Here is a 27966-nt window from a genome sequence, read left to right on the forward strand (position 1 = left end):
GCCGGGCATGCGCAGAGCGCGCGGGCGCGGTTGCCGTGGCAGCGCCGGCCCGAGGGGAGGCGGCGGGCGGGCGCGGCTCGAAGCCCGGCGACCGGCGGGCTGAAGCGGCAGCGCGGGCAGGCTTGAGCGGCGGGGCGCGACGCCCGGCCGGCGGGGATGCGGGACCGGCTGCCGGACCTGACGGCGGTGAGCGGCGGGCGGGCGGGCGGATAGCGGTTCAGGCAGGGCTGCGCGGGGTGGGCGGGGCCTGCCGGGGTCGCCGGGGCCACCCTCTGCCAGGGTGGGGGTCGGGGAAAGGCCGGGGGTGGGGCGGCCTCGCGGGATCTGGGAGTCGGGGTGGGGCGCGTGGCGGGGCCGGGGGGCGCCGTGCCCAGGGTGTCCTGGGCGCTTCAATAAGTGGGGAAGCTGAGTTTTGCGAGGACCCCCCCGGGCGGTGTCCGGGCCGGGCCTTGAACCCTTCTTCCGAGCCGCCCTCTGCCGCCCGCGGGCTGAGTTCTGCCCTAAGCCGCTCCGTCCCTCCGCCCTCCTCTGCTGGGTGTCCGCGCCCCGGAGCCGAGTGCGCCCCGGGCCCTGCGTGTGCTGGGCGCTCTGGGGTCGCGGCGAAGCCCCGCTCGGGCCGGCACGGCCATGCGGGCGCCTGCCGCTGGGCGCTGGCGGCGGGCGGGGGCCCCGCCGGTGCAGAGCCGCGCCTCTGCTGCCGGAGTAAACAGTTTGCTTTCCGCGAGCTGGGCCGTGTTTGCCCAGCCGCCAGCGCGCCCGCCGCGGGGGTGTCGGTGCCCGGGGAGACGCGCCGGCGAGTTGCGGTTGACATGAGTGAGAAGGGCGGGTCACTGAGGAGCGGGGTCGCCGAGGCTTTGTGCGTGTCATAGGTGGCCACAGCACGGGTGACGCCGTGTCGGCGACACCGAGGTGGCCGCTGAGAGAATGCGGACGAGTTAAAAACACGAGCATTAATGAACGCAGTGGTAACGTTTTGTTTCCCGGTGCGCAAACAGAGCCTCCGCGCAGGCTGCTAGGCCCAGCGCCCTCGGCACCCATGGCCGATGCCGGGCAATGAATCGCCTTCTCTGCTGGGCTCCGGGGCTGCAGCTGGTCACGTGCCCGCCGTGCGACGGTGGAGAGAAGGGGCTCTGCGGCCGTCCTGTGCGTCCTGGGGGTCCGGCGAGGGTCCCTGGGTCAGAGCGCCGTCAGCGGGTTATCCCGCGGTCGTGAAAGCTTTGCTGCTCCTATTACGAGACACTTTCTTCATGGCGATTTTTCTTTCCTTCCCTTTTTATCGGCTCTGATGTTTTGACATCTGCAGGGCCAGCGAGCAACAGGTGAAACAGCAAGTTACCGTTGTTACTTCACTCTGGAGAAGGCCCGCCGAGCCGAGCGCGGGCTCAGGTGCTTGTCCGGGGCGGGCTTGCTGACGCTGGCTCCACGCCACCGCTGTAACCGTTTGGTGGAACGCGGCCAAATTGGTGTGCTGTCGGGGAATTGTGAGAAAGATCCGTCAGTGGAATATATAAGCAGCCTTTCTTGGTCTGATTAGCGAAACATGGGAAGGCAGTGGTTTGTCACTCTTTATGGGTGTTCCAGCCCCTAATGCGACGTGTAACGTGTGACCCTGTTTTGACCTAGAATTGTGGAGCTACAGGTGGCTGTCCAGTACCGTCCTGCTCTGGATGAAAGGCCGAGCCCTTGTAGGGCAAATTAGTGGATTTTCTACTGCTGGGAAATAATTTTAAGACTCTCAAAACTTCAATTTCCCTGTGTATAAAATAGGGAGAATAATGTCTGCCCTAGAGGGCGTGCTGAAACATAAGCTGGTCTCTGCCCCTCCGGGGGAAGGTGGAGAGAGAAAACGCCGTGTAATCATAAGTGCTACTAATATTTTCTAGTTTTTAAAAAATGTTTTCAGGGGGTTATAAACAGCAACCTTCCCTCTACTATAAAATATTAAGTTGAAATTGAACTTGACATGGTTGAAGTTTAGTAACTTAATATTTAAAAACACATCTGAAAGATACCAGATATGAGAGTTAAACATTGCCCCCCCCCCCCATGGAATGTGTCCTTTCCAAGTAGTTCTTGGAGTAGTTGTGTGTGTCGCTCACAAGTGTGTTTCTAAATGGCTGGTATATTTTTTCCCCAGGTAACATTTAGTATTTAATTTTCAGTAGTTAAAAATACCTCATCAGTGGTGTCTACACTGACAAAATATTTGTGATGTCTCCCAGAAGTTTCCTTTCCTATCTGTTAGTGCTTTCTCGTGAGAAAGAGATGGTCACGCCTAAGTATGTGGAAAGGCTTAACTGGTTTGGCCAACACAATTTGTCAAGTAGAGTTAGTTGCTTCGACCGATGACTCTCTTTTTGAGCCACCGGTTGGTCTGGGTGCCCGAGCTTTAAGTGGCGTGCCCAACATCTCCTAGACTCTCAGTCCAGAAAGATGTTTCTGATTTTCAAAAAGTAAAATACCACTCATCCCAAGGACCCTTGGGTGCCAGGTCCCGGCGAGGCAGTACACATAATGCAGGGAGACCTCCGTGGGGACTGGGTGCACGCTGTGGGTGGACCAGGGAAGGAAGAGTGAGGGAGGTGTAATGAAGTGCATCGTGGGATGTAAGTCCGAGTGGACCGGAGATTCTACAAGATAATGCCTCAAAAAACCCATTTTTTTTAATGCAAACGGATGTATTTATCACAGTTAAGGATAGAGTACAGGTTTCAACTGGGAACTGTGTGCGGGATAACAAATAAACACATTGGTAGACCTAAGAGAAATGATGAGATTATTTTTATTTTCAATCCCTGAGTTCAAGGTGATGAGTTGCAATTACAATTTTTAAAGGGCAGGAGAGACTGGCCAGATATTTTTAGTTACTTTTTGACAGCTCAGATTGCACACGTAGTGCAGAATGTTATGTAGTAAAGGCTCAGATCCCAATTTACAAAATAAAACATTTTCTAATTACTTCACTGAAACTTAAAATAGTAAGAATTTTATAATATGTTTATAATTTTATAAATGCATATGGTTATAGTTTAGAATTTCAGGGTTCATTCAGTCCTGCCAACATTTTATATTTTATCATCATACAGACAACTCCCACAGTTGGACTCTATAGTTTCTCTATTAAATATAATAAATACTTGTTTGCATATATAATGTGTTGTTTTTAGTTTTTTTTTAAGATAGCAGAACCTCAATGTTCACATGATTAACACTTCCTGTTTGTAACTTCAAGTCCATTCTGAATTTCGGGAATAGAAAACCTGAGAGATAACCAGTGTGCGCGGTGGGGGGGGGGTTTCCTCTCTAGCACACCGCTTCCCACTGGCGCCTCTGTCCTGTCACAAGACAAACTCACGGCTCCTGACGAGCCCCCACCTCCGTGGCTTCGCCCTCGCGGCCCCCACGGGAAGACCTCAGACCGAGGACAGCCGTCTCCCTTCCTCTGCAGCCTCCACCCTGGGAGTCTTCCCAGCCCCTTGCGCCCTGGTGCCCCCAGAGACGGAAGGTCTCTGAGCAGAGGTGTGCTCCCTGTTTCTTGCTGCACCCCCAGACCGCCCATCCTTCCCAGGGCAGACGCACACCTCCCGTTGGGCTCTGAAGCCTCAGTCGGGGTGTCGGCACAGGGCACCCGCTGGTGCCGAGTGAGGCGGTGCGCTCCCGTCTGGAGATGCCGTGGTGAGAAACACGGACCGACAGTGGCACCCGCTGTCTGCAAGGCTCTTTGCGTCGCAGGGGAGAGCTCTGCGCTCAGACGGGGGACAGGGAGGGAGGTGGGTTAGGAGGTGGGCTGGTGCTCAGACGGAGGGCAGACTTGTGCCCCGGACCCCCTGTGGAGTGAGACTAGGACGGGTGGCAGCCTGGCTGGTCTGTGTCTGTCCTCCCACCTGCTCGGTCTCCGTCCTCCATCTCTCTGTCCTGCTCCGAGTGCGTCCTCTCTGCTCCGGCCCTCGCCTCTTCGCTCTCCACGCACTCGTTCAGCCCGTCTTTACTGAGGGGCACTGTTTTGGGTGCTGAGTCCGTGCTCCCGGGAAATGTCGTGGGCCATTTCCTGGAGTGGGCCAGAAACAGCCCAGCCGTGATTAGTTGAGTGTCTTTTGCAGGAGCTGCTCTGAGGGCCGTGAGTCGGGGCCGCTGTATACGGGCAGTCAGGGTGCCGGCTCTGAGCTGAGACCTGCGTGAGGTGTGCGGGCTGGGGAGCACGCTCTAGGCAGGGCTGCCAACCCCAGGGCCCAGAGGTGGGGACAGGGGGCTGTGAGGGAAAAAGGTGACCAGTTTGGAGGTCAGTACTGCGCGGAAGTGAGCAGCAAGGAGAAGTCGATGCGCCCGAGAGAAGAAAGCCCTCGGGCTTGCAGCGGGTGTGTGCGGTGTGGGGCTTCCTCCGCGAAGTCGCAGTCCCGGGAAACGGTGTTTGTGTGTTACTGACACGGAGACAGAGCTGTGGTAAAACACGGATGCCTGGAACAGTGTCCCAGCTACCACAGGGCACAGAACTGTAACTACCCAAAAACATGAGGATGGAATGTTACATCTGGCACCGTAATTACAAACTGGCCAATAGTCACCTTTTTATCCACATTAAATCACAAGTGTTCTTTTATTCAAATGATTTAATTTTGAAAAAGAGAATGTATTCCAGCAGCAGAGGTACTCTAAGCACTGTGCGTGTTTCAAGCTCGGTGAGTTTGTTTCCCCACAGCTATCACGTGTGTGCGAGGCCCTGGAATACGTGTCCATGGAGAGAACAGCCAGCGTTTTGTCCAGCTTTGGATCCTGCTGATTGGTGATGATTCAGCTTCTGCTAAAACCTGCAGTGAGCGTTTCATTTATTTAATTAGTGTGGTGCTTGTACTCGTTCTGTTTTTTATGAGTGGAAAAGCTAAGACAGTGTTCCTGGGTCTGTTTCCCAGTACCTAGTAGTTCTGAGAATTCCAAGTGGAAGTGAGAAATGTAAGTAAAGGTTTAACACGACAAATAAAAGAGACGAGGAGGTAGCATCTCCATGGTCACCTGGCTCTCCCACCATCTGCAGGTAGAGAAACATGACCTAGCAGCAGGCGTGGGACCGAGCGACTGTGAGTGGAGACCCCGGCGACGGGAGGGGTTCCGAGGGTCAGGGGGTGTTGGGAGAAGTCCTTGGGGAAACCGTCCTGCTGGTCCCCGCCCTCCTGAGCGCTGAGCTGGGGGACGACCTCTGTCCTGGAGGGGCAGGGCAGGTCGTCGGCGTGGGTTTCCAGCCGCTTTGTACACTCAACAGGCGTCTTTTGTGGGGGGTTTTCCCTGAGATGGCCTAGAGGGGAGGGGTGGGGGCGCCGTGGGTGTGCGGCACCCACCTGAAGCAGGATAGGGTGATCCTTGTGGAACCCAGGTGACCGGTCCACTGAGGGCTCAGTATGCTGTTCCTACTTTCTTTTTCCTTCTTTCTTTCTTCTTAACATTTTACTTTATTTTTTTACATTTTAAAAGTATGTTTTATTGATTAGGCTGTATAGTTGTCCCAATTTTTCCCCCTTTGCCTCCATATTGTTCCTGTTTTCTTACGTGTTTGTAATTGTCCATAGCAGAGTCAAACAAAAACAAGGCAGGCAGCTGTGGACTGGGAATGGCTGTCAGGGGGAGATGGGGACCCCATGAGGGTCACGTGGGCAGATGCATTTCTCATTGCCCGTGTGTCTGGGCTGCAGGGAGGCTCGCCAGCCTTCAGCGTCACGTGCCTGCCCATCCTCTCCCCTCCCCATGCCTAATGGGGAGAGTTCACAGTAAGGGGACTGCTCACAGGGTGGCCTTTCCCTCTCTCGATTTGGCCCCATCCTTGCCTTCAGAGACACCTTACCCCAGATCAACAGACAGACACACAGGAACGGTGACACCGGGTCCAGACAGCATGGGTATGGAGCACACTGTCACAGAGGTGAGGGTGAGGCCGCCCTGGGCTGGGAGGAGCGCCTGGGGGCCTGCAGCGAGGCTCCTTCCCCGGAGGCTACGGGCCCGCGGGGTTCGGGAGCAGGGCCGTGGCGGTCAGACGGACGGGGCGGCCCCTTCACTCCGTGGTGCCTGATCTCCTCCGGGCAGAGCAGGGGCGATGGAGTGCGTGTGCGGGGTACTTTGCCTGAGACCGCGAGCAGGAGGTCAGGCAGCTCTCTGTGTTTTCCAGGTCGGCATGGTGGAGCTGTCAGGACAGTTTTACAGAGCCACACGGGCCTGGGTTCCGACGTGGCCCTGGTGCTGCTTGGCTCTGAGACTTCGGACACGTTCCTTAGCCACTCAGTGTGCTCTGCCGTGTGACAGGGAGGCGATGGGACACGCTGGGCAGCGGCTGTCAGGGTCAGGGAGAGGGCGCGCCTGCACTCCGCACATCGGCAGCAGGTCCTTTCTCTGCGGGGGAGCGGCAGGGTCCGTGGCCGCTGCTTGTCAGCTGAGTGCCGATCTCTCTGTGAGTGCTGCTTTGCTTCCAGTGGGGAGCACGGGCCAGAAGTGAGTTTAAAAGCCTTTCTTGGTGTGCGTGCCCGCTGAGGAAATGCCCCTTCTCCTTACAGCCGCATCTCTGAGGGGTGTGGGTGGGCGTGGGCGCTGGTTCCCAGGCTAGGGGAGAGGGCGCGTGGAGTCGGACTGTTGTGAGCTGCCAGAGTTCAGGCCTGCTGCCCCACGGCGTGAGCTTTCTGCCAGTGGTCACGGTTTCCACACACAGTGCCACAGACCAGGTGTCTCAAAACAACAGACACGGGAGCTCCCAGCTCGCACAGCAGAGGTCTGGGATCGGGCGTCGGCAGGGCCGTGCTCCCGCAGGAGCTGGAGGCAGTGTGTCCTGACGGGCTTGCTGGGCTCCCCGGGGTGCTGGCGGTCCTTGTGTTCCTGGGCTTGTAGAGGCGTCACTGCAGGCCTGTGCCCTCGTCTCGGCTGTCTACCCCAGTGTGTGTCTGCCCCTTCCCGTGAGGACCCGAGTCCTGTGGTCAGCGTGACCTCATTGCAGCTAATCCATCCACACAGACCCCTTTCCAAATGTGGCTCATGTGTGGAGGGTCCGGGGTCCGGGCTCCAGGGCCCATCTTTTGGGACCCGGTACAACTCCTAATACCTGTCTTGTTGATGGCACAGATACAGGGCTCTCGGCAGCAGCACGGTGTCTTTCTCAACAGCTGTGCCGTGCGAGGGCAGCGGGGGCTCAGAGTAGCTCGGGCACGGTGGGCAGCCTCTCAGGCCGGGCCGGGGCCAGGTGCTGAGCAGAGTGCGCACCATGCGCCTGTAGGCCTCTGCTCTGCCCCAGCCCCCGTGGGCAGTGATCTCGGGGCAGATCCTGCTCCTTCCGTGAGGACTGCCTGTCCCGCGCCTTGTGTGCCCCGGTGAGGCCATGTTGTCGAGATCGGCCCAGAAGGGCCCTCGGATGTGAGCGCACCTCTGTCGTCTTAGAGAAACGCAGTGCTTCCCTTTCCCGCCCCAGAGGTGTCTGACCTCCGTCTGGAGAGGCCCGACACTGAGTGCCCTCCTGAGGGTCCTGAGAGACTGTGGTCGATTGTAGGCCAGATCCACTTGCCTGAGAGCGGGCCCTGGATGGTGAGACAGAGGGTTTCTTGTGCTTTCTGCCACATTTATTAAATTTTTCAGATGCTTCTTAAATTTTAGTAGAACTTCATTTCCAGGTTATTCCTGGGTTGAACGTCAGTGATGCTACATGGAGTTCAGCCTTCCAACAGTTCAAGACTTCGGTTCTCCCAAGGAGGGGCGTTCTAAAACCCATCGCTGCAGCTTCCTGTTGGACGAGAGCCGAGCATCTGGTGTGCCCCGAGGACAGGCCCCTCCCTGAACTGCCCTGCTGGTTTCTGCTGCGTTTCTGTGTCACCCGCCCCCACCTCCAGACTTCCCTCCGCTGCCGTGGCTCACGTTTGGGTGTTCCGAGCGCTTCCTGGGTCTCGTGCGATTGTCTCCTGTCCCCGGTGGCTTTCTTCCTAGTAGAGGGTTTACGCTGTTAGGTCGTTCGCCTGCCTAAAAGGGAGCTTCTCCAAGTGGGGTCTCTGCTCCAGCAGCATCCCCTGAACTTGTTAGAATGCAGCACTATTCTAGAATGCTCAATAACGCATAGAACGCCCCATCCCAGACCTCCCGAGTCAGAGACCCAGCTTTCTGGGAGTTTCTGATGCAACTCGAGGTGGAGAACCATTGGCCTAGAAGGTTCCTCATTCTTTATTCTTTGGTGTGATTTTAAACTTACAGTAAGTGTCATCCTGGCTCTTCCTGGTGGTCATGAGAGTTGCTCTCTCCTGTGGTTTATCTCCTAAGGCCTCCTGCAGTGCCTCTCCCTGGACAGAGCGGTTACTGATGAGTGTGCGCACGACCTGGAGCCGCTCAGGCCGGAGAATGTGGGTGGGAGTCCTGGACTGCTATGGTGTGCTCCGGGACAGCTGGCTACTGTGTCAGCACTTCCGTCTTTATAGGAAAAGGCAGTGTGAGCAGTTTCACTTCTTGTGCGTAAAAGTGGCTTGCCTCACGTGGACAGACAGACAGACAGACGGACTGAGGACGAACGAACGGTGCGGCGCTGCTCCGCGTCCCTCCCGCAGGTCTCCCGGTGCCCACCTGCTCTCACTGAGGCCTGCTGCTCGGTCGACACGTGGCGGAGTCACCTTGTCCTGGAGCGTGGAGCTTGTGGTGGGCTTGGCGCAGTGTGTGCTCGCGGGCTGAGACCCAGAGGACCTGAGCCGCCCTTCTAGTTCTCTGTGGGTGCCCACGGGAGAAGTCTTTAAGTCTGGATCTCCCTTTTCTGCTGCAGTGCAGGAAAAACGACGATGGGGACGCCACTGTCGTCGTGGAGAAGGGCCATTTTATGGACGAGTTCTTCCATCAGGTAAGGGCCATTCGGTGAAGTCCAGTCAGACTTCTTTAAAACCTGTGGGACGCTTCATGAACTCACGTGTCATCCGTGCGCAGGGGCCGTGCTGCCCTGCTCTGTGCCTGCCGTTCCGGCTTTGGTACACGTGCTGCCGGGGCGAGCACAGACTTCCTTCTCCCAGCCGTTGTGCTGCTGCAGCTGGGCATTTGTCCTGTCCGGAGTAATACTAATGCTAGTGTGTTTAATAAGAGTGTTTGAGTTACATGAGTTCTCTAGGAATTTTTAGTGTTAATAAAACAGTCCTCAAATCTACCCAGTCCCCTGCTGGTGTGCTTTGGGGGGGGGTGTCCTGGTTGCCTAGTGACTGCGACTGAGAGTCTGAAGCAGCACAGATGTGTCCTCTCACTGTTCTGGGTGGACCCCAGGTGCGGGCGGGGCTGTGCTGATCAGCAGTGCTGGGAGTTGGCCATCTCCGCTCCCCCCCCCCACCCCCCGTACCCCCTTCATGGCAAAGCCAGCTCTCGCTTCTGGGTCAGGGGCCCCTTCTGGAGCCGTAACTCCACCTTCTTTCTCTTTTAAGTACACTTCCCGCCTTGCCCTGGAGAATCCAGGGTTATCTCCCCTTTCCCTAGCCTTGGTTTAGTCACGTCTGCAAACTTTCTGTTGCCAGGTAAGGTGGCTGTTACTGGTTCCGGGGACTGGGACCTGGGCATTTCAGGGGACATTATTCAGCCTACTGCAGAGGTTTAGGAAGATAATATGACCCCATCTGGACAGATCTTGCTAATGAGGACATTTAGAAATGAGTACTGAATATTTTAACTTCAGACCATTAGAGGTAAAAAATAATGACTGTGAAGGCTCCGCCTTATCAGTGTAAATGCCTCCCCAGGTGAGAATGTGGTTGCCTGCATCTGCTGTGGGCTGTCTCCTCCTCCATGCACAAGTACCGTGTGCGTACTCTCAAGCACTGCACGAGTACTGTGTGAGTACTGTGCGAGTACCACACGAATACTGCTCGAGTACAGGCATCACTGGTAGGATGCTTTTAGTTGGCATCGTTGTGGTAATACTTGGGTCTTGACAGTGAACATTTTTACAACCTAATGGGTTTCGCTGGTGGATGTTGATTGATAGTGCCTAACTTAACGTGGCCCATGTTTTTTGAATTAAGTGAATATCAGTGTGTGATGAGAAGTGGCTTTTTTTCCCATGTGTAATTATTCACTTTTTTCCCTTTGTTATCCTTTTCATAGGCATGAAAAGTGGTGACAAGTTTGAATTTGCCACTTGCCACATGGTGATGACTTTCTCTCTCTCTCCTAGGTTGAGGAGATTAGAAACAGTATATCTAAAATAGCTCAATATGTGGAAGAAGTGAAGAAAAACCACAGCATCATTCTTTCTGCACCAAACCCAGAAGGAAGTAAGTCGTGTCTGTCCGTGGGCCCGTCTCTCTTGCTGTGGGTCACATAGGCTGCAGCCCATGCTGCACCAGCAAGGGAGCGGGAGCTGGTCAAACACACTGGAACCCAGTGGGCCACAGCTCCGACTCCCATGTGCGCGGTCACGTGAGCCGTGGCATTGGTGGTCAGCCGGGGGAGCCACCGCCGGGTACTGTGCACACACTTACAGATAAAACCAGATGTCCAGTGCATCAGAGAGGCTCCGCAGAACTCTGGGCCATGTCAGCGATCGGACCTTAGACCTGTACTGTACTCACAGTTGAACAGAAAGGAGAATTTTGTGTTCGGGTGAATGTTGAGTAGGGATGGATTCTGAAAACCCCACTAGTTACAGCAGGTTCAGGGACGAACAGAGGAAGCGGGGGTGGAGCGTGCTGCTGTCAGCGTCCATGAGGGTGGCGCAGAGCAGGTGGTGGTCAGCAGTCCAGAGCAGGTGGTGGTCAGCAGTCGGTGTCAGGGCGGGCCAGTGAGGAGGAGGGTGTGTCCTCTACCTGCTGGTAAATTTTGGAACCGTGAAGGTGGTCTGGGGGAGCCAGGGATCACAGAGGGGTCCTCAGACCGCTTTGTGGCACCACTGGTATCTTTACAATGCGGAGTCTTTTCGCCCGGGAAAATTCTCGTTCCGTCTCCTGTTGAGTCTTCTTTATTCATAACTCCTAAGAAGGATGGCCTCTTACATAGCGACAGTATAATTATCTAATTCTGAACGCTAACATCAATAAAGTGCTGTTATCTAATCCACAGTCCGAATTCTCATTTCCACAATTGTCCCCATGATGTCCTTTATAACTGTCTGGACCCAGTCCAGACACTTATGCAGATAGAAACTGTTGGTGTGGTGAGCTGAGCCTTTATCAAAAGGCGCATCTTTCTGGGAACTGCGCTTTCAGGCCCCTTCCTCTGCCTGGAGAGCCCCACCCACCAGCTTCCTCTCTCTGAGGGCTGCGTGCCCAGCAGAGCCCCACCCCTCTTCTCCAGGTCCTTCTGCCTCCTCACGGTCTGGATGTTCCTCCTCTCTTGTAAACAAAGTGTAGTGGGGCTTGTCTTCGTATCCAGTGTTAGCGTTTTTTTGGGTCTTTAATCAGTGTTTTTGGTCTACTTACTGGAATTCTTGATATGTTGGGGCTACCACTTATAGCCTTATTTGATTTTTATTTTTCTTGTTCTGTGTTATGTTTTCTCTTTTAATACTTTCTTTTGTGTTGGTTTTAAAGAATTTTATCCTCTCCCCCATTAGCTGGCTTATGTATAGATACTATTTATTGTTTGTTCTTTTAGTGGTTAGTCCTGTAGATTACAGTACGCATTCTTGATTTGTTAAAGTCTAATATAAACCTGTATTTTTACTACTTCCAAGTAATACAAGGAACTTAGGGAACTTGAAGTCATCTCTTTCTATTTATTTGCTATTACTGTCATTTATATGTGATAGATGGAAGTAATATATGTGCATTTATATTTTATATTGTTTTATACAATTAAGAGGCATTTGGACCTATCCACATATTTCCCCCAACAGAGCTAGCTCCCTGTTTTTCCCTGTGTCTCAAAGTTTCCATCTGAGATCATCTTTTTCTTTCTAAAAAAAACACTTTATTACTTCTTTTAACTAGGTTGTAGTATAGTCTGAAATTACATTTATTTAATTGCATTTCTGGAGAATATTTTTACTGCATATAGGAGTCTACTCTGGAAGTTATCTTCTTTTACCACCATGGAGATTTTGAAGATATTTTCCTATTGTCTTTTTTTCCTTTTTAAGGTTAACTGTCTAATTGTAGCTTTTAAGACATTTGGTTTTTGGTCTTTGCATTTAGGAATTTGACTTTGATGATTCCAGATGTGGTTTTCTTTTTACTTATCCTGCTTTTCATAATATTCTTGATTCTTTGGATTGATGTTTTTTGGCAGTTTTGGAAAAATCATGACCATTTTCTCTTCAGAAATTATCTTTGATCTATTTTCTGTTGTTTCTTTTTCTGTGACTTGCATCATATGTATTTTAGACCTTTCCATTGTTCCCTTTATGTCCCTTGTCCCCTGTTTTCTGTTCTCTGTCATGTTGCCTCATATTTCATTCTGAAGTGTCTCTTCAGTTGTTTTCTTTCCAGTCACAGAACCTCTCTTCACCTGTTGAATTATTTTTAGTTACAGTATTTTTCAGTTCTAGAATTTCATTTTGTTCCTTTGTATACTGTGCTATTTTCTGACAAAATTCATGACCTTGTATCTTACCCCTTTGAACCTAATGTATGCCTGTCTGTGTCTGGCAACCCCGTTAGCTGTGCCCTGTGGGTCTGGTCGTGTTGTCTGTTGTGCTTCTTGGGTTTACTTTTGCTTATTTTCACTTGGTTTGCCTGGTTATTTTTGACTGTGTACTGTGCTTTGTACATGAAAACGGGTGACAATAATTTGAGTCCTCTGGTAGTATTTTCTTTTTTCAGCGATGACCTTAAACAGTGTGACGGGTGTCAGGGCACCAGCAGTTCTGACTCCAGTTCCCGCAGTGGCTCAGAGCTTGACATGCCTGCCAGGGCCTGACCTCTTTCCCGCTGCCTCAGCTGCCACCTTTGGCTCACCTCCCTGAGTTTCCCTCTCCAGGATTAAGCGGATTAAACAAATATTTTGTCCACCTTTTCTGATTGTTCTTAGCTGGAGGATTGATCAGACTTACCTAGTCTGTTGGAAAGGGACATTCCCAATGTCCTGTTCTTTTCTCAGTGACTTGAAATACCACCCTTACTAAATATCCCTTAAGACCTGCTTCTGTAGCTTAAAGGATTAAGTGTGTAAGCCCCTTGGTGTTTTCTTAACCCTTGAGCTCCAGGTGCCCACATTAGCGGGAAGTCCTATGTCTCATCTGAGTGCGCCCCGACCTGTTTGCTTCCTTATCCAGAGAGGCAAGTGCCCCTGGACATCAGAACGCCAGCTGAAGAGTGGGGCTCTGCCCTCCACTGTCCTTGCTTCTGCAGCTCTCAGTGGTTCACACCTGCGCGCATTGTCCGGTGCGTCATGTCCTCGGCCAGCGTCAGGTGCTCTCCGGGCCAGGTCCCAGCACCACTCCTCCGGCTGAGTGTGTGCTCTCGCCCAGATGCCCATGCTCGGCTCTCTGTCCCCCAGCATAGCGCTGGGTCTTGGAGAGAGCATTGGCTTCTGCCCCCTCAGCACAGGAACCGGCCTGTCTTGATTACTTAGTGGAGCACAGAAGAGGAATCAAACACATGGGAGACTTTTCCTTTTCCAGAACCTGGTTAAAGTTCTGCTTTCCTTTGCTGAGTCTGGGCATGAGCAGTGGATTCAGTGTGTGGTTTCATCCATTAATGGGTGTAAACCAGCTAGTGTCAGGTTTAGGCATGCGCCAGAATCGCCTGGAGGGCTTAGCTCAGGTCTGGCCCCCACCTGGCAGGTTCTGTGGAGTGGGTCTGGGGGGGAGCCCAAGAATGTGCATTTCCCCTGAGCTCCAGCTGGTGCTAAGGCTGCTGGCTCAGGAACCACACTGAGAACCACTGGCACAATCCATGGTTTTTCTAAAGAAACAAACCCACTTGAGCATTTACCAAATACTCCATTTAAGTTTTTTGGACATTACTGATGTTGGATATTATAGCTCAGATGACTTTTTTTTTTAATTTTAAAGAAATAAAGGAGGAGCTTGAAGATCTGAACAAAGAAATCAAGAAAACAGCTAATAAAATTCGTACCAAGTTAAAGTGTGAGTTTAAAGTTTTTATGTTTAATCACTGATGGTGGGACTATGGGTAATTATCATTTTTCCTTTATAATTTTAAACTTTTTATATTTTCAAAAGTTAAAATTGTGAGCACTTCAAAATTAATTTGTACGTATGTACTTGGGGTAGTAAGCCTTTCATTTAAGCCATTCATTTTCCTAGAATTTTCAAACTGCTAGCTGTACGGATTGCATATGAGGAGCTAAAGCAGATGTTTATTAGCCCTTAAATTTAGAGTTGCACCCGTTCACGGTCAACAGGATTAAGCACTTGCTTACAAACTGTTCATCTCTTATAGTGGTGTATTTTCTGACCCTTGGATAACTTGCAGATCCCTGAGAAGGTGAATAGCCTTTAAAATGCGCTGCCTGGTGCTTGAATGGACCTATCAGTCAGTAAGTTCTTTGAACATTTGGTGCTGTTCAGCTGAGTGCTCCACGCTCATTCCAGCAGCACTGGGTCCTGAGAGGGTTGCAGCTTTCCTGTACGATGCAGACGGAGGTGGTGTTTTCTTGATGTGGTAGAAAGACGTTGTATTTAACTTTTGCAAACTGGCATTCAAGTCAAGAAAATCTCTGAGGATTAAAAAGGACTTTGCATTATGGGAAATTTCCAACCTGTCTCAAAGCAGGGTGATGACTGTCCCAGCCCAGTGTCCACACCCTGCAGTGCTGCCCTTCTCAGTGGCTCCTACCCCACACAGACGGTTTCCAGGCCAATCCCAGGCACCAGCAACTTCATTAGTGTAGAGTTCAGTGTGTGTTTCTAAAACATAAGGGTTTCAAAATCAGGACCATGCACTGTGATTGGTTGGTGTGTCACTTAAGGTTTTGAAAAATCAGATTCTGCTTCCATCTTTGTCCCCATAGCACTTTTTCTTGTGGCTGGAGAAACCAGGATGTTTGTCCCTCAGAATTTGCCATGCTTCAGGGGTTCGCTGATTTCACCCCTACAATGTCATTTCTCAGGCTCCAGTGTCCTCTGTACCTCCTGTAGCTTGATAGTTAAGTTCTGCAGGCTCGATCAGATTCAGGTATTTTTTTCTTTTACATGGTTACATATAACATCTGGTTTTATTTTGTGATATTATCAATAACTAATGATTATTACCAAGATCCATACATTTATTAGGAGTTGAAAAGAAGGAAGAGCACTTTGAGGTTTGGCTTGAAGAAGTCCTTGTTTTCATGTAAAAGGTAACTCTTCCCTGTTTGTTTCCAGCTATTGAACAAAGTTTTGATCAGGATGAGAGTGGGAACCGGACTTCTGTGGATGTTCGCATACGGAGAACCCAGGTTTGCTTCCCAGCCTCATCTAGGCTGTAATGATAAGTCTCCTCACTTTCTTCTTTCAACTGCCAAATAATTTCATCTTTACTGTCATATTAATCCTCAGATTTTTGCATAAAAAGATATAGTATCTAGGGCGGGCTTCGAACCAAAGCATTGCAGGTTCGATTCCCAGTCAGGGCACATTCCTGGGTTGTAGGCCAGGTCCCCCGTGGGGGCCACATGAGAAGCAACCACACATTGATGTTACTCTCTTTTTCCCTCCCTTCCCCTCTCTAATAAATAAATAAATAAATAAATAAATAAATAAAATCTTAAAAAAAAAAGATATAGTTATCTCTTATGAACAAAAAATCTGTTTAGCCCATCAACAGAATTCTATGTGGAAGAGCGGAGAATTATCTGACTTGTTTTTAGTGTTTGAGGCCTCACCTCTCAGAGGTGCATGTGGTGGCAGTGTGGGGTTCAGACTGCTTAACTCTGCTTGACAAGTGGTCATTAAGCAAGCAGGCTCTGGGGACAGTCGGTCAGCCTGTCACCATAGGCTAATTGACCTCTCTTAATCATGGCTTTCACTTTTGTGAAGTGGTGGGTAATGAGTATAGGACGGTTATTGTGAAATTAAGTAAGACAATGCATGGGAAGTTCTTAGCATAGATCCTGTTATACAGGAAATTGCTACCATTCTTATTTTTCATTTGAAGGAGTAGCATAATAGTTTGAATTCTCATAATGTGAGGTTTTAGATATCATTTTTCAATAGAAGAAGTGACTGTTATATGTTAATCTAATTTTTCATATGTTAATAGCATTCAGTACTATCTCGAAAGTTTGTGGAAGTTATGACAGAATATAATGAAGCACAGACTCTCTTTCGGGAGCGAAGCAAAGGGCGTATACAGCGCCAGCTAGAAATAAGTGAGTACATGAAAATGCCACCTTGTTAAAAACATTTTTCCGTCTTAAAGTCTGATATCAAACTACTGTAACTTTAAAGAAGTCATTCCATCTGTTTTTGCCAATCTTATAAAACCTAAAGCCCTTTCATAGCTTCTTGCTCAATGAATCCCAAGCCTGCTACTTTTCTATCCTTCAGAAAATTCTAGGTGAGTGGGCTTTAAATGACTTCTAATTTCCATTACTTTTAGAGTGTTGATCACACTTGGAAAACTTTCAGCCATTATTTCTTCAGGTGGGGAACACTTTCCCGTGTCCCCCAGCCCCTCCTGCCTCATCTTGGGAGATGGCTCCCCATGGGTCTCAGGGCTCTGCTTGTCTGGGGAGCAGGCAATCACTGCCCTTTGGCTCTAGACTGCCTTTTGAGGGTGTCTGTATAGCAGTCAGTCTTGCGAGATGGAGCTCGCATCTCCCTGGACAGACGGCAGTTTGCGCATGCCCATCATCAAAGATCAGTTTCCTGAGCCATGACACACCCACTGTGGGGGGCAGTGTCCATGGACTTGGGGAGTGGGGAACAGTTGTGAAGGTGAACCTCGTTGAATGCCCTTGTAACAACTTCGTGGGGACGTAACTAACATACCATAAGGATGATACTCAGTGCCCAGTGGTTTTTAGTATAGGGTAGGGCAAAAGTGGGTTTACAGTTGTTCACATGGAAGACAATACAATAATTAATGATAAACTGTTTCACGTACTTACAACTATAAACCTACTTATGCCCCACCCCATATATTATTAGCACAGTCAATTTTAGAACATTTTCACCAGTCCAAACAAAAGGCCCTCCCCACCGATGATCAATCCCTCCCGGTTTCCCTGCTCCGAGCCCCAGGCAACCACCTACCTCCTTTTCTGTCTCTGTAAACTGCCCGCTTTGGACGTTGCATATAAACTGGATCATACAACGTATATTCTTTGTGACCGGCCTCTTTCACTTCACAGTTTTTTCAAGGTTCAGCCCCATTGTAGCAGGTGGCAGTACTTTATCTCTTTCTGTGCTGAATCATGTTCCGTCAGGCGGATGGACCATGTTTCGTTTATCATTCATCACCCGGTGATGGACCTTTGGGTTGTTTCCACTGTTTGGTGATTATGAGTAATGCTGCAGTCAATATTCACATCAATGACATTTTAATTATTATGATGTATATTCACTTAATTTTGTCTTTTGTGGCACAAATTGTGAAAAATAGTAATCATCAATTTGTTTTTTCAGAGAGCATTAATACATGAAACTCAAGGTAAAATATTACCAACCAAAACATAGAAAGTATTAAAGCATCTGATTCTAAATATGCCATCTTCATTCACGTCCATTTAAAATATGCTGAATTCAGCTTAACCCCTTTTTCTATAAGCCAGAGTTAAACTTTCTGGAAAATCAATGTGCTGAAAAATTACGTTATCTATTTCCTTATAGTTGTCTCTCATTCATACTAAAATTAGATTTCATTATTCATTGCAATTCAGTTAGGAGGTTTTTCATGAGTGTTTTCCAGCCCTTCTACTTCTCAGTCTTACATTAGTTTCTATCATCTTTAACAAAGAAAATACTTGCCTAAGAAAATATTATATATTCAAAAGGTTAGCAAAACATTGTTTAAAAATGTTAACAACTCAGCTTTCAGTTGCTGACTTAGGGTGGAAAAGTTGTTTTTATACATCGTCGCATTCTGAGTGGAGTTTTAATTGTTCCCCTTTCAGCTGGGAAGACCACAACTGACGACGAGTTGGAAGCGATGCTGGAGAGTGGGAACCCGTCCATCTTCACGTCCGATGTGAGTGCCCCACGGGCCGCGGCCGCAGCGCTGCTGTGCACGTGTGCCTTTCCTCAGCTGCCAAAGCACTCTCAAGTTCATCAGCAGTTCTCTTCTTTTGTTTTTCAAAGATTATATCCGATTCCCAAGTTACTAGACAAGCTCTCAATGAGATTGAGTCACGTCACAAAGACATCATGAAACTGGAGACCAGTATCCGAGAGCTGCATGAGATGTTTATGGACATGGCCATGCTCGTGGAGACGCAGGTACAGTGCAGACACCTCTCCCTCTCTGAAACAGAGAACAGGCATTTCTGACACCCACTGGTCAACTCCAGTACTCCTGGGAAAGCCATTAGTTTGGATGCAGTCTCAAAATTCAAAAGTTAATTGTAATGTTATTGTAACATAAGACTGAAATGCTGGAAACAGCTTAAACTTTTCAGTAACAAGGGACTGGCTCAATTTTCTTTATTATTATGATGTGTCTGGAGGACAGTAGCCTGTTAGGCAACCAAAGGGAATGTAAACTTTTGTTTGTGGACGATTTTTAATGAAATATACAAATATCGTGCTGGAATTTTAAGTCAAGGGAGCCATGAAATCTTATGTGTATACACATACATGTAAAGACATACAACATGTTGCACAGCATATACGTGCATGTCACCCACACATGTGACATGAACTTGACTACATAAAATAGTATTCAGAGAGGGAAAGAAATATACCAAACAGTATGATAACAGTGGGACTAGGAGAATTTAAATTTTCTTTTGTAAAATATATATATATATTTTCAAGTTTTCTATAAAGAGCTCATATTAGAATAATAATTAGAAGACATGTTTGAAAGAATAAGCCCCAAAGGGGACACAATCCATGACACAAATGAATGCTTGTACTCATACAGGGTGTTCTCATTTCCTCCAGTAGCACAGGCAGGGAGTGGAGGGGGTATGAAGAGAGCCCCGTGAGAGGACTGAAGAATTTAATGCAGTTTTCAAAAACTATGTAAAATTTGGGCTAAAGTACAAGCTGCTGTGTACTCTTAGGTATGTGGATGTTTGCTCTGACTCTTGTGGTGCTAAGGGGCCCCGCCATTCAGTGGTTCAGGGGCCTGTTAGAATTCAGCTGAGCACCAGGAAGTGTGCACGTTCCTGAGACCACCGTGGGTAAATCGGGACCTCACTTCCATGGAGACTGCTGGTGGCATCTCTCTTGGCAGGAACAGTCCCCTCAGAAGACCCCTGTGTGAGTGGCTCATTTGCTGTGACTGCCTGGGCCACTAGGGAGAGGGCACAGTCAGGTAGATGGCATTCTTCACAGGCCTCACTGACCTTTTGAAAAACACTTTACTTTGAGGAACATTGTCATGAAAACGTGTGCAAAACTGAGGTCTGCACTTGCTAGGAGAAACCAACAACCATGTGCTGTTTGATTTCGGCGGACCAGTTGCCATTCATGAAACAAGAAATGGAGAGTTGGGAGTCTGGTCTAGCAGCTTCTTGTTTTCAGGAAATGTTCTGAAGGAATCCCAGTAGACAACAAGAACACTATGTTATTTTTGCAATTACTAAAGACTTTACTACTTTAGAGTTTAATTCTAATTGCTGTAATGCCAAATATATGAGCTCCATTAGAAAAATGGCTGTTTTCTTAGCCATTTCATTGTTTCCTTTTTGAAGTTTTAGTATTGCATTATATTGACTTATCCAATTCACAATACGTGTAGAGTCAACTTAGCACTGAGTTTCATTTTGCGAATGAGTGAGTTAATTGTGCGTCCTTCTTCAATGCCCTACTGCTCACTGCTGCAGTTATGTCTGCTGGCGGACAGAAAACCAGGTAATGGGTTCCCTGCTCCAAACGTGCCACTGCCTTCACCTCATTTTATATTCTCGCTCATTAATTTAGTCGACTTAGTGGCAAATGTAAGCTATTCTTAATTTACTGATATTTTAAAGAAATTGCAACAATTTTCTAACCATTAGAAAAGATGTCATTCCTTGTATGTTGCATTTGTGTGCATAGTAGTAAAATATTAGTTCAACCTCAGGCAACTGCCTCTTCTCTGTTTTCACCTTTAAAGATTGTTTCCATATTAAAGCATATCTCACAACCTACCTGATATGTCTTTAATTATCTGTATTGTTGTCCATTCCTTTTAGTTCTTTTTGAAATAAAAATTGATTTTGATTACTTTGTATTACTACATTTATAATGGTCTTATCTTTCCATAAATGTCATAAAGAAATTCGGTATCCATTCCATCCATGCACATTATGTTCATGTGAAACCTTTATTGATGCTATGTGGCTGTCTTAAGATACATAGTTAAGTCATTTGAAAATGTCTTCTAAGTTTGAAACTTTTTGTTTTAAGGGTGAAATGATCAACAACATAGAAAAAAATGTTATGAATGCTGCAGACTATGTAGAACACGCCAAGGAAGAAACAAAAAAGGCTATTAAATATCAGAGCAAAGCAAGAAGGGTGAGTTTGGTTTTTAAGCATTAAAGTGGGTTTTCCTTTTTAGTTTCAAGTTGTAATATGTTAATGTAAGCTGACTTAAAAGGTAATCCAAGAAACATAAATTTCTTAATGTTTCATTTTAAAACTGATATAATTCTTAAAAAAAAAAGATTTTATTTATTTATTTATTTTTAGAGAGGGAAGGGAGGGAGGGAGACAGCAAGAGAAACATCAATGTGCGGTTGCTGGGGGTTATGGCCTGCAACCCAGGCATGTACCCTGGTTGGGAATCGAACCCGCGACACTTTGGTTCGCAGCCTGTTCTCAATCCACTGAGCTACGCCAGCCAGGGTTAAAACTGAAATAATTCTTTTTGCTAAAAAGTTTTGAAGTTTGTTGACAAATTATGTTGGTATAAACCCCTTGTGTTTTAAGTAATATGACCCTTTACAACTAGAAGTGAGCCATTTCCCTTTTCTAGGTTGGATGGGTTTAAATTCTAGAGTTCTGTTTCTTGGGTCATTATCTGGAGGGAGAGAAACTAATGGGATTAAAAATTCTTCTAAGTTCATTGATTACACATTTTAGGCAAAGAACACTTTATTCTCTATTTAGGTTATTTGCTGATCCTTTGATTTGGGGGAATTATTTGAGACTGGACCTAAGATGTTACATAGCCTTCACATTTAAGCTTTATCTGAATCTTACATGTGTTGTCTGTGTGAGCCAAATCTCTTCTAGGAAAACAGTGAAACTACAGCATTAAGTTCTGATTCGGGGACTGGAAAGTTGTGTACATGTGTCATTGTGCCTTTGCCCACCAGTTCTTGGCTATTTCTCTGACGAAGCACCAAACCACTGCTTTCTGTGTGGTTGCCTCCCACTTCCTGGAAGTTGGCCACTTGGGTCTGCGGGGCTGCAGAGCCACTTGCTCAGTGTTGGGCTGGGGAGGGTCCAGTGCCCTGTCAGCAAAGGCTTTGGAGAGAGAGAATTTCCAAGTATTTGGGAGGCATGAAGAGTCAGGTTTCACGTGCAGATTCACCTGCAAGGACTGCGTGCAGACCTTCCCAAACGGGCGCACGTCTGTGCTTTCCGCAGAGCCCCTCCCTGTGCTTTTCCTGAGCTTGTCTTATGTGTTCTTTACCTACGAAGCATCAGGCATGTTTTCTCACATTCCTCTTTTTTATTGCTTGGCAAGTGCTCACCCTTAAAGTAGAACAAAGCGATGAGGTTCATAGGTAAAGTGCTTGGCCTAGTTCCTGGCAAAAAGTGGACTTTTATGTAAAAACAAACAAACACACACACACACACACCACGAAAAGGGGCAGTCCCTTCCTCTTCTTCATGACCTCAGCATTGCATCAGTCTAGTGAACATTTAAAGGGAGAGTGCTGGTTTTACAAAGATAACCGATGGTGGAAAGGTACATCTTCATTCTAAACCTGCTGAGTGAGCCTCGCTTGAGGAGGTGATGACGTCTGTGCATCTCCCGGTTGCTAGCTGGGCAGAAATGTGGTGCCTGGTTCAGAATGGTCCCTCTTTTTTCCTGTTAACTGCCTGATGCCCGAAATCATATAGCTTGTTTGACTTGGCACTCTGCTCCTCAGGTGCTTTGCTGCTGTCTCTTTTCAGACGATGGCCGTCCCCGCTCCTGGTATCTGATTTTTGTTCCCAGGGCAGCATGGTGTGGCCCGAGAGACCAGGTGGCTATAGTGGAGCGACTGATGTTATATGGTGTGGCGGGAGCAGGGAGGGCTCTTACTGCCAACAGCAAACAAATGACAAGAAACGAGAGAGTGTGAGGCGTTCTCAATAGAGCGCTGACTTCTTAGCCGACTGGCTATATAGCTCTATAGATGTGAAAAAATCAGTTGTGTATCTCTGTCCATCAGAAATTGACCAAAATACCGTGATCATGCAGGTCTCTTGCTCATGGAACCCGATATTCTAAGTTCTATAATAGTTCACTCCAGATACTCAGACCTTAAAATTGAAAATCACTCTTTTGATAACTAAAAATTGTCAAACGGAATTAGTCAGATATCCTATAACTTAAAATGAGTTCTGATGGCTAGTTTTATTTTAAATGAGTGATGTCTTCTAATGTGCCAATAGAAAGTGAACCGTGATGTAATCAGCTTGCTTTTCTTTGACAGAAAAAGTGGATAATTGTTGCTGTGTCAGTGGTTCTGGTTGCTGTAATTGCTCTAATTATTGGTTTATCAGTTGGCAAATAATGATGTGGATAACGTCAGTGTGTATGCCTCTCTGCTAGCACAGCAGTAAGTAATCAACTAATATGCTTATTAACTTTCTCAATTAGCTAACAGTAGTGCTTGCCCAATTTTAATATGCCCAAACGCGGTACAAGCCCACAGTGGAGTGCATGCACTAACGTCCTCTAGGCAAGCGCATGTGCCGCTCGCTGAGTTTCAGTCTCCAGCCATTGTACGAGAAGAACCAGGCAGCATGGTCCCTCATTTTAAACCCAGGACTTCTCACATACTTCTTTTTTTAAGTGTCTAGGTTTCCTTATATTACTTGGACGTGACAGTACAGCAGCTAACAGCTAGGTGTCTCTCACCTTTTGTTTTCCATCTGGGAAGACAGTTTCACTCCTTCATTAAGTGTAATAACCATAGCAGTGAAGGTTAATTCTCAATTAAAAAACTAACACTTAATATTTTAATTTATCTCCTAAATTTTAACTTTTTGAATAATTGTGACAACTGAAACTTGCTTTGGGAATATATTTACTCATTGTTTTACTGTGGGATTACAGGGATTGGCACTAAAACTAGGAAGAACATTCAATGAAAATAAAACTTCCCATCTAACCTCATCCATCTAGTTTGTTTAAAAAATTCCCTTATTAAATGAAGGCATGCTATTTTTTAGTTAGCATGCCTTTTAATTCTTAAACAATTCTGACTGTAAAAGGCATTCAGTTATTTAAAGTGTCTGTCTTTTTCACTATTTATCACCTTTTTCCAAACTTCTGTAGGTTTTGTGTTTTCCTCTGGTTTTCTTATGCATTTGGTGTCCTCCTTCTTGCACTGCCCCTTAAATTAGAATGTGCTCTGGTGTATTAAATTAGAATACACCAGTTGGTTATTTCTCTTCCATTTTTTTTGGCATAATCATTGTGATTAAAATTGTGAAAGGTCCCAGGGTATCTAAGATTGTGACAAGCAGCACTGGATGAATTCACTGTTTTGTCATGAAAGTGACTGCCAGCTTGATGGACACTCAGTAATTTATTTAAAAAAAAATAAGATAATAGAAAGGGATCGTTGGTATGGCCAGGTTTCACTGCTGCTGTTCAGTTTTTCAGTTTTTTTCTCAATGTGACATGTACTCAGCAAGCATAGTCAGCACATGAGACCTCCCAGTCAGTGTTCACACATTCATAAAGCCACAAAATTGCCCTTGACATTTCTTCAGCAGTGAGCTCTGGGATGTTGAGTCTATTAACGGTTCCTTCTTTAGCAGGCAGAGGGGACTCAGAGCACGCTGCTTTTATTAGGCAGGAAGTGTATGTGTCACTCTTACTGCTTTCCTATTAGCTCTGCTCAAAAAATGGTGTATGTGATTTTTTTTCCTAATATAATGGTTGTTTCTTATTTTTTCCTAGTGGCCATACTATGGTCAGTTGAATGTGGTTATATTAAGATAGAATTAATTTTTAGATTGGACCCAGTGAATGGGCTGCTTTTTCATGGGTGCTCATTGGCAATGTTGATGAATAAAAGGTTCCTCTCAGTGTGACTGTTGGGGAGCAGTGGGATTGTTCTGTACTCTAAAGCCCGTAACACGAACGGACACAAAACAGTCCTCATTGATAAAAACACACATGAAAGTGCGTACCAACAATTTTTTAATACAAATGCAGTGGTTGATGTCTTTAATTATAATTTTTGAAAAATTAATTTACTCTTTCAGCAAATAGTTCAGCAAAGCCTCCCTATGGACCAGGCATACTATAGCACTTTGTGGAAGTGACCCAGATCTCCCCAGAGCATGGGTGGGACGCCCGACTGTCTATGAGGATACAGGCTGGGGAGCTTAGGACATGAGTGACTCTCAAGGGTGTGTTCTGTCCACTATGGAGACATCACGGCATTTGGCTGGAGCAGTTAGCAGGATTTTAGACAAGAATAATTGTAAATATATGGCACTTAAGGCAGGAATTCAGAGCATCACTGAAGCCAGGTGTAGAGAAAAGTGCACGTCTGAAGTACTGGACACTTGGCAAACACCAGGAGCAGCAAAAAGCAGAGCACATGTCCAGGGCAGCTGGCTCTCAAAGGTGGTTACAGGTGGAGTGGAGTGAACAGGCACCTGCGTAGGTGCTGGAGCTGAAGGCTGGGTGCTGATGGGAAGGAGGTATGGTAGGATGAGGGAAATACTTATTCTACTGAGAGAAGTTCATAGGAAAACATGTGAAGAGGAGGCTGGGTGGTTGGGACTGAAGTCCCGCTTTCCAGGGTACACATAATAGTAACAAGTAACATGAAATTTGAAGGAGAGGCAATATCCTGAAGGCAGTGCTCCCCGGGTCCTGAGTAACTGACTTGAGAGTTACCGAGGCACCTGGCCACACTGTCTTCATAAATCTCGAAGTAATTAATTAAGCTCTGAGTGCTAACGCTAATTCAGAGCTGCACAGTTTCAGCAGATAGGATTTCTTAGATGAAAGTGCAGCATGAATTTGGTAACTGTAATTTAAAATGACAAATCTCTGCTTTATGAAGAGAACTCCGAGTCATTCAGTGTGGTTGTACCTTTCATCTTTGGGACTTCCTTCTCTTCCTGCAGACAAGTTTCCTGGAGGACACTAGGTTTCTTAAGCCAACGGTTGTGTAGCTTTCAGCTGTGCAAGGATGCTTGTTAATTACAACAAAAGTTAAATGCTGTGTGGCCCTGCTTCTGGGCTGTGGGTGCAATGGAAGATTGAGTGAATGGGCTGTTGGGTTCTGACACCCATGCATCATACCTCAATGTAAAAAATGTATAATTAGACTTTTTCAACAAAGAAATAGTCATTTAAAGTTTTACAGTGCATCTGAGAAACAGCCGTTTGGAATTTATTATGATCAATAGAAAGTGTCCTTAAAGAACCCATGTGGTGCCAACTAGATTTGCCTTTTCCCTTCAGGAGCAAATAACTTTTGATAACACATATTTTAATGTATTAATTTAATTTCATGCACATGTGTCTGTAACTCAGTGTTTTGCCTTTGGAACTTTCCTTCTCTGCCTCTCTCTTTTGTGTGACCTCTGAAGTTCTTCCTTGATGATGGGCTTGTATTTTAAAGTATCCCAAATTCCAGGAGAATTTTGTTAGGAAATGATGAGTGATTTCTTTCCTTCGATATCTTGCAAATTAATGTTTCTCTTTATCTTGCAGAAAATGATGTTCATTATTATTTGTGTAATTATTTTACTTGTGATCCTTGGAATTATCCTAGCAACAACACTGCGATAGCAACCATAGCCCAAGAGCCATTTGTCTTTGGAGTCAGACCACATCTGCAGCAAATCAGCATCCTCCCATTTCATGAATGAATCCTAGACATTGTGACATGTGGCATTGAGCGCTGACTTTATTAGTGGATTGAAAGAGAACCCACAATAGAGTGTATTGTTCAGTGAAAAAACCATGAGCAGAATGGATATGATGAGTCAGCCCAAACATTCTTGGACTCTAAATAACACATTCACAAAACTAACAATGTGAAACTTGTTTCAATGGCCTTAAAATAAGGAATTATTGAAATTTTCAGTTTTAAAAATATTTCAGTGTTAAAATACATGTTATGTGAAGTTTAATAACTTGGAATATTTTACATTCTGAAGCCATTGGAATTGAGGTCTAAGACTTTCTTCCCTTTCCTTCTCCCAGCTAACAAGCTAATTGAGACTTTTTTGTATTATGTTTAATTTGTGTTTGTTTACTGTTAGCAAAAATAATTTTATCTCAGCTGTTTTGTAAGATATCTGTAATTTTCAATGTTTATAAATTGTTTAATATATTAACATCTTTACTCCATTTTTATATATTAAATATTGCCTTTTAAAGACATAGGTAACTTCGTGATGTTAGAGCCATCTTTGCACAGTTGTTTACAGAGTTTGCCATTGGCATAGAAAATGTTGGTTACAAAGCACCGTAAAAAGCCTTTCAAGTGCCTTCTGTTAATATTGGTTTGAATGTGCCTGAGGCCCTCCAGAAAAGTCTCAGTTATTATACTCAGCTCCATTTCCACTTGTTCCATTACCCAGATAATAAATTAGTTACTGCACTGTAAAGACAATGGTCTCTTCTCTCTGTTCATTAAAAATAAGGTTTGTTTTCCCTGTTTACATTAATAAAGTCTGAAGTTAAGATGGTGATAAAAACCAAGATTTAGTACTTTCTAACTCAAGGAAATTATTCCTAGACATTAAGTAATTCTCTTAAATTTAAACTGCTGTATAGATCACTTCAATGTTCTTGTTAAGTACCTACTATTCTGCTGAACTTTGAAGTTCACTCCCCAAGTTTATAGGACTCTACCAGTAATTAAACATTTTTATTGCTCATGAATGTTATTACAATAATATGCTTTAGACTTGTAAAATGTATGAAATCTTATTAGTGAATCAAATAAGGTAGCAACTAGTCAAATTTTTAAATGAAGGATACCCAAAATATAGTTACCTTTTGTTACTTCTGTATCTGACTGTATGAGCATGTGACTGTATTTTATCATTGCTTGATGTGAAAACTTATGTAGATACCCTTAATTCCAAACAATAAGTGTGAATTGAACAGTTGAGAAGCTGTGTTCCTTATTGAGTACAGTAGGGAACTCAGTTATAATTTCTACATCTAACTGCTTGGATGAGACTCAGATCTGTATTTATGCATTTCATGTACTTGCCGATCACCGCTGTCTACTCAGAATTACCCTCGGAGCCTTCTCGCTCGCTCCAGCTCGTCGTGGAGTCCTTAAGTAGACTGTCAGTGGGGTGCGCTCACTGGTCCGCGCGACACCAAGATGTGACTGTCCCGATGGATGTCTGACTACAGATCATGCTTGTGCGCGTGCACCCTTTGCACACCTGTTGTCTGAGATTGTGCCCACAGGTGCAGCTCTGTGCTGAGGACCTGCCCCTGCTGTCCCCCTTCCTCTTCACATTCAGGCTGTCCGCGCCTCCCAGGATTCTCACCGCGTTCTCCAGTCAGTCACTCTTCCTAGGTTCGAAGTACTCCCGGAACTTGTGTTTTTGTAGTTGAAGTTATGGAACTGCTTTTTGATTTCTATTTATTTAAGTCTTTTATCAGATAATACGTTTGTACGTGTACGCCTCATGTACCTATTTGAAATTGGACTTTTAAAACTATATTTACAGATTCATTTGTTACCTTTTTATTACTCAGATATCCCATGTTTACATTAAAAGAAAAAGGAAAAACAAAC

The 27966-nt window shown here is 46.4% G+C and overlaps 1 protein-coding gene across 4 annotated transcripts; it reads left to right on the forward strand.

Moving 5' to 3' along the window:
- STX2 (syntaxin 2) lies at positions 1-27966 on the forward strand. 4 transcript variants are annotated; one of them, XM_028503611.2, is made up of 11 exons: positions 11-186; positions 8762-8836; positions 10148-10247; positions 13925-13999; positions 15239-15312; positions 16116-16224; positions 17971-18044; positions 18155-18292; positions 20411-20521; positions 22657-22782; positions 25911-27965. In XM_028503611.2, exons 1-10 carry the CDS (start codon positions 157-159, stop codon positions 22735-22737), a joined length of 867 nt encoding a protein of 288 aa, XP_028359412.1. In that variant the 5' UTR covers positions 11-156; the 3' UTR covers positions 22738-22782; positions 25911-27965. The 4 variants fall into 4 exon arrangements, with proteins under 4 accessions (XP_035870603.1, XP_028359412.1, XP_028359414.1 ...); XM_028503613.2 differs by lacking the exon at positions 22657-22782 and having other exon boundaries at positions 25911-27966; XM_036014711.1 differs by lacking the exon at positions 13925-13999.

Source organism: Phyllostomus discolor, chromosome 13, assembly GCF_004126475.2.
Source record: "Phyllostomus discolor isolate MPI-MPIP mPhyDis1 chromosome 13, mPhyDis1.pri.v3, whole genome shotgun sequence".
Classification (NCBI taxonomy): domain Eukaryota; kingdom Metazoa; phylum Chordata; class Mammalia; order Chiroptera; family Phyllostomidae; genus Phyllostomus; species Phyllostomus discolor.